The 12,239-nt window shown below is 49.7% G+C and overlaps 1 protein-coding gene across 1 annotated transcript in view; it reads right to left on the bottom strand.

The window, feature by feature from the left end:
- Positions 1-11,954, bottom strand: part of LOC149430910 (cytochrome c1, heme protein, mitochondrial-like) — a 36,461-nt gene extending 24,507 nt beyond the window's left edge. Inside the window, exons 1-2 of the mRNA XM_089665929.1 lie at positions 11,801-11,954; positions 4,193-4,383 (exon numbers count right to left, since the gene is read on the bottom strand). Coding sequence (XP_089522055.1) covers positions 4,193-4,383; positions 11,801-11,950 — 341 coding nt within the window. The 5' untranslated portion in view covers positions 11,951-11,954. The remainder of the gene's footprint in view (positions 1-4,192; positions 4,384-11,800) is intronic.
- Between the last annotated feature and the right edge of the window lie 285 nt (positions 11,955-12,239).

Here is a 12,239-nt window from a genome sequence, read left to right as displayed (position 1 = left end):
GGCTATGTTGAGAGCTGAAAGTTCCTATCTTTATTGTAAGTTATGAATAAATTTGTTTCTATGGTTTTGAGATCTGTCTTATCTTTATGAGTACTTTGGAGGAGTACCCCTGAAGTGAAGGAATGGGAAGATATGGATTCCATAATATAGCCTATGCTTGTGAAAAACTCCCAGAGGGTAATAGTATCTAGTATCATGGTTGGCTAGATCACAGAGTGCACATATTATTGGAGTGTTCACGGAGTTTCACTTTTTGGTTTTATTTTATACATTTAAATAAGTAAAAAATATATATATATACAGTCATGGCCGAAATTGTTGGCACCCTTGATATTTCTCCAGGAAATCATGTATTTCTCACGAAACGTATTGCATTAACACATGTTTTGCTATACACATGTTTATTCCCTTTGTGTGTATTGGGACAAAACAAAAAAAGGGAGGAAAGAAAGCAAATTCGACATAATGTCACACAAACCTCCAAAAATGGGCTGGACAAAAGTATTGGCACCCTTTCACAACTGCGGATAAATAAGAATGTTACAAGCATGTGATGCTCCTGTAAACTCACCTGGGGCAAGTAACAGGTGTGGGCAATATAGAAATCACACCTGAAAGCAGATAAAAAGGAGAGACGTTCACTTAACCTTTGCATTGTGTGTCTGTCTGTGCCACACTAAGCATGGACAACAGAAAGAGGAGACGAGAACTGTCTGAGGACCTGAGAACCAAAATTGTGGCAAAATATCAACAATCTCAAGGTTACAAGTCCATCTCCAGAGAACTAGATTTGCCTTTGTCCACAGTGCGCAACATTATCAAGAAGTTTGCAACCCATGGCACTGTAGCTAATCTCCCTGGTCGTGGACGGATGAGGAAAATTGATGAAAGATTGCAACGCAGAATAGTCCGGATGGTGGATAAGCAGCCCCAAACATGTTCCAAAGACATTCAAGCTGTCCTGCAGGCTCAGGGAGCATCAGTGTCAGCGCGAACTATCCGTCGACATTTAAATGAAATGAAACGCTATGGCAGGAGACCCAGGAGGACCCCACTGCTGACACAGAGACATAAAAAAGCAAGACTACAGTTTGCCAAAATGTACTTGAGTAAGCCAAAAGCCTTCTGGGAAAACGTCTTGTGGACAGATGAGACCAAGATAGAGCTTTTCGGTAAAGCACATCATTCTACTGTTTACCGAAAACGGAATGAGGCCTACAAAGAACAAAACACAGTACCTACGGTAAAATATGGTGGAGGTTCAATGATGTTTTGGGGTTGTTTTGCTGCCTCTGGCACTGGGTGCCTTGACTGTGTGCAAGGCATCATGAAATCTGAGGATTACCAAAGGATTTTGGGTCGCACTGTAGGGCCCAGTGTCAGAAAGCTGGGTTTGCGTCCAAGATCCTGGGTCTTCCAGCAGGACAATGACCCCAAACATACGTCAAAAAGCACTCAGAAATGGATGGCAAAGAAGCGCTGGAGAGTTCTGAAGTGGCCAGCAATGAGCCCAGATCTAAATCCCATTGAACACCTGTGGAGAGATCTTAAAATTGCTGTTGGGAAAAGGTGTCCTTCCAATAAGAGAGACCTGGAGCTGTTTGCAAAGGAAGAGTGGTCCAAAATTCCGGGTGAGAGGTGTCAGAAGCTTATTGATGGTTATAGGAAGCGACTGATTTCAGTTATGTTTTCCAAAGGGTGTGCAACCAAATATTAAGTTAAGGGTGCCAATACTTTTGTCCAGCCCATTTTTGGGGTTTTGTGTGACATTATGTCATATTTGCTTTTCTGCCTCTGTTTTATATTTGTTCCAATACATACAAAGGGAATAAACATGTGTATAGCAAAACATGTGTTAATGCAATACCTTTTTTGTGTGAAATACTTGATTTTCAGGAAAAATATCAAGGGTGCCAACAATTTCGGCCATGACTGTATACTTTTTTTTTTTTTTTTTTACACAATTTTGAGAGTGGTTTGCGTTTTGCACAGAGGGGAGTGTTTATATATAGTAAAAAGTAATGCACTGTGGATTTTTCTTTTTTTTTTTTGAGGTTTTCGTGGAATATGTAGGATTGTTTTCCTTCTTACCGGATTGAAGTGGAAATTTAGGTCTTTGGACGTTATTGGACACATTTGAATGTTTATTGGATACACTTGGGACTGAATTGAATATTGGACATTTTTTAATTTTTTTAAAATTTTATTTATGCTTTTTTATTTGTGTTGAATTTTATTTTATTTTGTGTTTGGGAATTTATGCGGTTGATCACAAAAAGGTATGTTTCATTGTGCACTTTCTATGGAGAAAGTGTGACTTTTTGGGGGGAGTGAAGTATAAGGAGGTTACTTATTGATTGGAATGTGCACCGCTTGCTGCCCTCAACAGACCGGTGTGGTCCAAATTCACTAAATGGAAAAACAAAAAGAGGGCGCACCGACCTAGTGCATTATCATTTAAAAGTATTTATTGAGAGAACAAAGTAAGCATCATACTCACAATGGACATAAACACAGGCATGTCACAGCGAACAAGATGTTCGATCCAAACAGCATCTGAGTCCATACGATGGAACCCTGGATGACCAACTGGCTAACGCGTTTCGAGGACACAGCCTCTTCCTCAGAGCCCCTGTCCTGGATAGGGCGGGTCAACTGGGTGAAAATGACTATCCTGCCTAAATTGTTATATTATTTCCGCACTCTCCCAGTTCAGGTTCCTCATTTCCTCTGGCTGATTCAGTCGCAGTTGAAGCGACTTATCTGGGCTGGCAGACGCCCCAGAAATACGCTTTTGGTTCATAGACTTGCAGGGAAGTCTTGGGGTACCTAATGAGAAGTATTACCAGGCGTGCCAGATTGCCCCACTGTCCATGTTGCGTGCTTCCTCTGATGTTTCTTCCTGGGTTCTCCTGAAACGTTTTCAGAAGTGCCGGGACTTCTTTCCCTGCGTGGTACCGGAGTCCATTCAAATGACTGGACCCTCGTGCCCAAGCAAAACGCAGCCCGCATAGATGTGCACCTATGGTTAGAGCGCCCCCGCTCTGGAGGATGAAGCACAGGGGGCACCCTTGGACAGCAGCATTGTCAGTCCGGCGGGAGGGGAGTGTTAGATGGACTAGCAGGTTTAAATACACTAAAGAATTGAAGCCAAACTCCACCTCACACTTTATGATCCGTTACGGCAACCATTTTTTTTTCCTTTTGGGAAAAAGGTTTTACATGGATAAAAGGGCAGCACGGTGGCTAAATGGTTAGCACTTCCGCCTGGCAGTACTCGGGTCGTTGGTTTGAATCCCAACCAAGGCACCACCTGCCTGGAGTTTGCATGTTCTCCCTGTGCCTGCGTGGGTTTCCTCCGGGAACTCCAGTTTCCTCCCACACACCAAAGACATGCTGGTAGGTTAATTGGATCCTGTCTAAATTGTCCCTAGTATGTATGAATGTGAGTTAGGGGCCATAGATTGTACACCCCTTGAGGGTTAGGGACCTTAGATTGTACGCCCCTTGAGGGTTAGGGACCTTAGATTGTACGCCCCTTGAGGGTTGGTGACCTTAGATTGTACACCCCTTGAGGGTTAGGGGCCATAGATTGTACGCCCCTTGAGGGTTGGTGACCTTAGATTGTACGCCCCTTGAGGGTTAGGGACCTTAGATTGTACACCCCTTGAGGGTTAGGGACCTTAGATTGTACGCCCCTTGAGGGTTAGGGACCTTAGATTGTACGCCCCTTGAGGGTTAGGGACCTTACATTGTACGCCCCTTGAGGGTTAGGGACCTTAGATTGTACGCCCCTTGAGGGTTAGGGACCATAGATTGTACGCCCCTTGAGGGTTAGGGACCTTAGATTGTACACCCCTTGAGGGTTAGGGACTGATGGGAATGTACAATATATATGTAAAGCGCTGCGTACATTGACGGCGCTATATAAGTACCTGAAATAAATAATCATTGCAAGCACCCCTGCCAGTGCTAAATGGTTTGTCTCATCCCTGTAAACGGATACATTATGCTGGAGAGCTTGTGCTTTTGAAAATACAACAGACCTACTGGCTGGATCACCAGATGAAAATAGAACCATAAAAAAAAGAAAGAAAACGAATGCAGCCATCACATGTAGGAATCAGCAATATAGGACATGTTTGGTTTTTGGGTTTAATACCGCTTGCAGCAGCAGTAAAGCGGACTTTACCTGGCGTGATCCAGGGAGTAGAAGAGCCCGCCGTGGCTCCAGGGGTAGCTGGGAGCGTGTAATTCTAAGTCAGAAGCTTTCACGGACCTGTGGAGGGCCAATGCCAAGCCGGCTCCCCCAGCCAGCACTACACCGAGAGTGGACAGAGCCATCCTCCGGCCCCGGGACATGGTGCTGAACGACATGTTGGCCTGGAAGAAACAGAAAAAAAATGAGAAAACCGAGAATCTTCTACCGTGTCCCTCCAATCACATCCAACCAGAGTCCCTGGGTATACCTGTGCCTGGTGACCCCATACACTCACCTTCCTGATTATCAGCAGTGGTTATAAACCATTCCCGGCCTCAGGGGATACACAGAGATGAGGAGAGAAGAGAGGAGAAGAGAGAAGAGGAGAAGAAGAGAAGAGATGAAGAGGAGAGAAGAAGTGAAGGAGAGAAGAAGTGAAGGAGAGAGAAGAGAAAAGAGAAGAAGAAGAAGAGAAAAGAGAAGAAGAAGAAGAGAAAAGAGAAGAAGAAGAAGAGAAAAGAGAAAAGAGAAGAAGAGAAAAGAGAAGAAGAGAAAAGAGAAGAAGAGAAAAGAGAAGAAGAGAAAAGAGAAGAAGAGAAAAGAGAAGAAGAGAAAAGAGAAGAAGAGAAAAGAGAAGAAGAGAAGAAGAGAAGAAGAGAAGAAGAGAAGAAGAGAAAAGAGAAGAAGAGAAAAGAGAAGAAGAGAAAAGAGAAGAGACATGCCCCCCACACCCACACATATTACAGGAACAGAGCTGAGGCTGTCAATCACAGGCTGTGTGCTGGAGCTCCCTCCCGTCACCATTTTTCTCTTGGTGTCAGAAGTGACTGATAGAGGAAGGAGGCAGCAGACAAAGATGTCTGGACTGAGCCCAGTACACACTATAGAGGGATATGCTTTGTACATATTTCATGTCTGAGGGTTACAACCCCTTTAAAGAGAACCTGTCAGGTTGGCCATTACCTGCTGGGAGGGCCTTTGGATGCTTTACTCCCCTAATGAGGATTATTGTCTGGGAGGTGAAGTGTCACAGAGGAGTACTACACCCCAGAACTGACCCCACCTCCAGACGTCAGCCAATGGCTGCATGGGAGTCGACCACCTCATGCTGTCACCAGAACCCCTTGCCTCCTATTCAGGCGAGGACTCACAATGTTCAGTTTTCCCATCATGGTCCCATCAGCACACAGACAATATTCTTCAATCAAACCTGTTTTCAATTCATGCTTTATTTCAGTCCTGATGTCATCGCTGGGTCTCTGTGCTTCTCTAAGCAATGCAGGTAGATCATGGCTGGTGGGAAGGTGCTGTACATAGCCTCCAAAAACCATCACAGCGCCCTGCCTCAGTTCTCCTGTCAAGTGCCCTCAGCCTTGATACGAGCAGTGGGAGGAGTTATGCAAATACCAATAGGCCTTGATGGGTGGGTGTCAGTTTGGAGCAGTGGGTGTTCCTAGGCAGGTTGTATTTGCATAGGTAACGCCCAAATGTGATGCTGAGCCTCCATAATTGATAGAACTGAAATCCAATAAATGAAAGGGGCGGGGCGCTAAATGCTGCTGGATGTCCTCCAGCCAGGAAATGAGGCGGGCTCTAGATTAGGAGGCGGAGCTCTGACTGGCTGCAGCTTCTAATGCACATTGTGAGAAGCTCACATTGTGCAGGAACATCAGAGGAAGTCACTCCAGTCCAGGGGAGGAGCCGGTACACCCGCGCAAGGCTGGAGGGGAGGAGCCGCTACACCCGCGCAAGGCTGGAGGGGAGGAGCCGCTACACCCGCGCAAGGCTGGAGGGGAGGAGCCGCTACACCCGCGCAAGGCTGGAGGGGAGGAGCCGCTACTCCCGCGCAAGGCTGGAGGGGAGGAGCCGCTACTCCCGCGCAAGGCTGGAGGGGAGGAGCCGCTACTCCCGCGCAAGGCTGGAGGGGAGGAGCCGCTACTCCCGCGCAAGGCTGGAGGGGAGGAGCCGCTACTCCCGCGCAAGGCTGGAGGGGAGGAGCCGCTACTCCCGCGCAAGGCTGGAGGGGAGGAGCCGCTACTCCCGCGCAAGGCTGGAGGGGAGGAGCCGCTACTCCCGCGCAAGGCTGGAGGGGAGGATAGAATAGTCCATGTAAGTGACAATCTCTCTTCCCTGTGCAGCAGCATCCCATAAAAAAAACAATCATGCCCCCCCCCCCCCCCCCCGCTGTCAGTCTAACACAGAACACACCTCCAGGAGGTGACCTCCATGAACCTATAATTTATGGAGGAGGCACCTCAAGATGGGGGATGGGAAGAGACACCGGGCTTCATAATGGTCAGGATGCCAGATTCTGGTGCATCACAGACAGTCCTAGTTGCAGGAGGAAACCCTGACTATCCAACCTGCGGTGAGACTTCATTATGTCATTCAGGGTGGAGCAGCCTGTGTATGAATGGTGGAGGGGTCATCCTCTGCTGTAGCACAGACAGTCCATATTGCAGCAGTCTCTGGTTACATAACCTGGTGTCATCTATACAGAGAGGGGTCACCTCCTTGTACTGCAACACAGACAGTCCATATTGCAGATACCAGGCCTCGCTCAGGATGCCAGACATCCCTTGGTGGAGGGACTGCAGGACTCCGATGATGGAAGGGTCATTCTTGGTGGAGCACAGACAGTCCGTATTGCAGGAGGAGGAGTTTGGTTATCTAATGTGATGGAGGGGGGGTCATTGGTGGAGCACAGACAGTCCATATTTCAGGATCTCTGATGACCTGTTATATGTCAGGGGTCCCCATGTACAGACATGGGGGGGGGTCCCCCGGACTCTGTACTCTGATGTAGCACAGACAGTACATGTTGCAGGAGTCTGGTTATCTAACCTAGGAATCCATGTACATACAGGACACAGTGCAGCACAGACAGTCTAAACTGCAGGAGCCTCTGCTTATCTAAGCTGTTGTCACATGACACTGCCATGTCCCTGTGCAGCACAGACAGCCCATAATCCAGGGGGAGGAGTCAGGCTAAGCTGTTGTCACATGACATTGCCATGTCCCCGTGCAGCACAGACAGTCCATAATACAGGGGGAGGAGTCAGGTTATCTAAGCTGTTCCATTGTGTCATTCAGGGTGGAGGAGCCGTATACAGGTGATGTCGGAGTCAATGAGCCCTCCTCTGGTGCAGCACAGACAGTCCATATTGCAGGGGGAGGAGTCAGGTTATCTAAGCTGTTGTCACATGACATTGCCATGTCCCCGTGCAGCACAGACAGTCCATAATGCAGGGGGAGGAGTCAGGTTATCTAAGCTGTTCCATTGTGTCATTCAGGGTGGAGGAGCCGTATACAGGTGATGACGGAGTCAATGAGCCCTCTGGTGCAGCACAGACAGTCCATATTGCAGGATCCCTGGTTACATGTGTTACAATAACATTGCGGGTGGAAGAGAATCTGTACCAATGGCAGAAGGAGGTAATCCTAGTACTGTGTCTATGCACAGACAGTCCACATTGCAGGAGGGAGTCGGATTATCTAACCTGTTGTGTAATGTCAGGGGGGGGGGGGGGGGGGGGGTATGTGTCACTGGTCCTCAGTACAAGCTCTGCCCTCCTACGATGCAGCACAGACAGTCCACATTGCAGGAGGGAGTCGGATTATCTAACCTGTTGTGTAATGTCAGGGGGGGGGGGTATGTGTCACTGGTCCTCAGTACAAGCTCTGCCCTCCTACGATGCAGCACAGATAGTCCACATTGCAGGAGGCAGTCTGACTAACCTGTTGTGTAATATCCGGGTGGGGGGGGGCTCCACATATATATGATGGGGGGGCACCTGTCCTCAGTACAAGCTCCGCCCTCCTCTGGTGCAGCACAGACAGTCCATGTTGCAGGATCTCCCATTCCCTCATTTTATCATTCGGGGGGAGGAGCCCCATACAGACGACAGAGGGCTTAGCTCTACTACTTGCTTGTCCCCGGTGCAGCACAGACAGTCCGTATTGCAGGCAGATGTCCTGACTCTGAAAACTGAACCCTCTGGAGGGACGATGCAGGGGTCTCAGCCTGTCCTGGTGAAGCACAGACAGTCCGTATTGCAGGAACTTCTGGTGATCCAAGCCATTCAGAATGGAAGAGCTGTGTACAATAGCAGATAGGTCACTGGCCCATCCTCCAATGCAGCACAGACAGTTCATGTTGCAGGATCTCTGGTTAGTTATGTAATGATATCATTTGGGGTGGAGGAGCCGTGTACAGAGGGATCTGACTTAGTACAGCCATGTCCTGATGCAGCACAGACAGTCCACAGTGCAGGCAGAGGTCCTGACTAGAGGTGGTATGGGGTGGGAGGGGTCACCAGGTCTCAGCCCCCACATTACCCTGTCCTGCTGTGGCACAGACAGTCCATGTTGCAGGAGGCGTCTGCCAATGTAAATTTCTGTATAATTACACAGCGTCATTCGGGGTGGCGGGGTCACCGGGCCATCCACTGCAGCAGCACAGACGGTCCATATTGCAGGGGGAGGAGTCTGGTTATCTAACCTGCTGTGAAATGCATAGAAATGAGAGGGGTCACCTCAGTACAAGCTCTGTTCTCTTCCTGTGCAGCACAGACAGTCCATGTTGCAGGATCCCTGGTTACTTATCATATTCAGGGTGGAGAGGCATCTGTAAGGTGATGGAGGGCTCCTTCCTCATCTACGTGCAGCACAGACAGTCCATGTTGCAGGACATCTGGTCACTTTTTATTCTCATTTCTATCAGTCCTGGTACCATCATGTCCCAATGCAGCACAAACAGTCCATGTTGCATGTGGAGGTCCAGACTGGAGAGGTCACAGAGGTCTTCGGGTCTCAACCCTCATATTGCCCTGTCCTGGATCAGCACCGACAGTCCATGTTGCAGGCAGAGGGGGTGTTGCAGAGGTCCCAGCCCTCATATTACCCTGCTCTGGATCAGCACAGACAGTCCATATTGCAGGATCTCTGGTCACTTTTTATTCTCATTTCTATCAGTCCTGGTACCATCATGTCCCGATGCAGCACAGACAGTCCACGTTGCATATGGAGGTCCAGACTGGAGAGGTCACAGAGGTCTCCGGGTCTCAACCCTCATATTGCCCTGTCCTAGATCAGCACCGACAGTCCATGTTGCAGGCAGAGGGGGTGTTGCAGAGGTCCCAGCCCTCATATTACCCTGCTCTGGATCAGCACAGACAGTCCATATTGCAGGAGGAGGATTTTGGTTTCCTAACCTGTAATGTCAGAGTGTCCCCATGTATATAACTGACAGAGGGGGACACCAGACTCCAGTCCTCAGCACAGACAGTCCATATTGCAGGAGTCGTCGTCTGATTATCTAGCCTGTTACATTGTGTTGTTCAGGATGGGGGAACCGTATACAGGTGACAGAGGGGTCATCGGGCCATCCTCTGATGTAGCACAGACAGCCCATATTGCAGGGGGAGGAGTCTGGTTGACCTGTCATGTGATGTCAGGATGTCTCCTGATGTATATATGAAAGACCTCACTGCTATTACTGTGTGCTCTGGTGGGGCTCCCCACTCATCTCCATGTAGCACAGACAGTCCATGTTGCATGTGGAGGTCCAGACTGGAGATGTCACAGAGGTCTCCGCCCTCATATTGCCCTGTCCTGGATAAGCACAGACAGTCCATGTTGCATGTGGAGGTCCAGACTGGAGATGTCACAGAGGTCTCCGCCCTCATATTGCCCTGTCCTGGATAAGCACAGACAGTCCATGTTGCATGTGGAGGTCCAGACTGGAGATGTCAGAGGTCTCCGCCCTCATATTGCCCTGTCCTGGATCAGCACAGACAGTCCATGTTGCAGGCAGAGGGGATGTTGCAGAGGTCTCAGCCCTCATATTACTCTACTCTGGTTCAGCACAGACAGTCCACATTGCAGAATCTCTGGTTTCTTAATATCCCTTCTATCAGTCCTGGTACCGTCATGTCCCAATGCAACACAAACAGTCCATGTTGCATGTGGAGGTCCAGACTGGAGAGGTCACAGAGGTCTCCGGGTCTCAACCCTCATATTGCCCTGTCCTGGATCAGCACTGACAGTCCATGTTGCAGGCAGAGGGAGTGTTGCAGAGGTCTCAGCCCTCATATTACCCTGCTCTGGTGCAGCACAGACAGTCCATGTTGCAGGAAGAGGTATCCTGTTACCTAACCTGTGGTGTGCCCATGTATGTTCAGTACAATGACTATTGGCTGTAGTGGAGCCCAGATAGTCCATGTTGCAGGAGGAGGACTCTGGTTGTGGAATCTCAGGTGTCCCCATGTATGTAACTGACAGAGGAGTCACCGGTCCTCAGCACAGACAGTCCATGTTGCAGGAACTCTAATGATGTGCCCTGTTATATACAATCAGGGGTCTCCGTGCACAGATATTGGGGGGGGGGGGGTCACCCTGGTTCACAATAACCATTTGTCCTGGTGCAGCACAGACAGTCCATTATTCAGGTTCTCTGATGTTGTGACCTGTTATATACAATCAGGGGTCCCCATGTACAGATATTGGGGGGGGGGGCTGGGTGTCACCCTGGTTCAGTACAATGACTATTGGCTGTGGTGGAGCCCCAACAATCCATGTTGCAGGAGCAAGACTGGTTGTGGAATCTCAGATATCCCCATGTATATAAATGACAGAGGGGGATCACCAGTCCTCAGCACAGACAGTCCATGTTTCAGGAGGATTCAGCTTCTATAACCTCCGGTGTCCCCATGTATATAAATGACAGAGGGGGTCACCAGTCCTCAGCACAGACAGTCCATGTTTCAGGAGGATTCAGCTTCTATAACCTCGGGTGTCCCCATGTATATAAATGACAGAGGGGGTCACCAGTCCTCAGCACAGACAGTCCATGTTGCAGGATCTCTAATGATGTGACCTGTTATATACAATCAGGGGTCCCCATATACAGATATTGGGGGGGGGGGGGTCACCCTGGTTCACAATAACTATTTGTCCTGGTGCAGCACAGACAGTCCATGTTTCAGGAAGATTTGGCTTCTATAATCTCAGGTGCCCCCATGCATATATATGACAGAGGGGGGTCACCGGTCCTCAGCACAGACAGTCCATGTTTCAGGAGGATTCAGCTTCTATAACCTCGGGTGTCCCCATGTATATATGACAGAGGGGGGTCACCGGTCCTCAGCACAGACAGTCCATGTTTCAGAAGGATTCAGCTTCTATAATCTGAGGTGTCCCCATGTATATATGACAGAGGGGGGGTCACCGGTCCCCAGCACAGACAGTCCATGTTGCAGGATCTCTAACGATGTTATATACAATCGGGGTCCCCATGTACAGATATTGGGGGGGTCACCCTGGTTCACTACAATGACTATTGGCAGTGGTGAAGCCCAGACAGTCCATGTTGCAGGAAGAGGATTCCAGTTCTCTAGGCCGTGGTGCCAGGTCAAGGTGTCCCCATGTATATAACTAAGAGAAGGGGTCACCAGGCCGCAGGCCTGCCCCGGTCTACACACAGGAGGTGTCTGGCCTGTCTCCCGGGTGACCTTCACTGCTCTCCCGGCCTGACTCCTCCCCCACACCGGCCGCTCCTCCCACCCCAACGCCACGCCTCCCTCTCCCGGCTCCGGTCACCTGTGGCGGCTGTGGCCAGACCGGCCTCCCCCCGAGCAGTTGTCCCGCCCGCAGCGACCTACGGAGCACCAGGCACGCCGCCGCCATCTTTCCTGAACGGAAGTGCCAGGCCTCCCTCAGCCGGCTAAACACGTCATTTCCCGCTGCCATATTCCTCCTCCACAGCTTGTTGTAAGCCCAGTGCCTAGGGGGGTGCTGGTGAGGCCTGAGCGCTGGGTGTACAAACATGGCGGCGCCCTACTGCTTGACTCTCCGCCTCCAACGCATGCGTGGTGCGCTCAGGGTCAGCGGCTCAATGACAAATAGCCGGCCGCAAAAGAGGACCTGTCTACGTGGCGATTTCTGTGCAAAAAATCATTAATGAGGGCTGACTCCGCCCCTGATTTCTGGGGACAGTCCCGGATGTAGGAGATGTGTGCTATATACCCTTCTATATAAT

Source organism: Staurois parvus, unplaced genomic scaffold, assembly GCF_062004578.1.
Source record: "Staurois parvus isolate SC_StPar_1 unplaced genomic scaffold, SC_StPar_1.0 ptg002414l, whole genome shotgun sequence".
Lineage (NCBI taxonomy): Eukaryota > Metazoa > Chordata > Amphibia > Anura > Ranidae > Staurois > Staurois parvus.
This window is presented reverse-complemented; position numbering and strand designations above follow the sequence as displayed.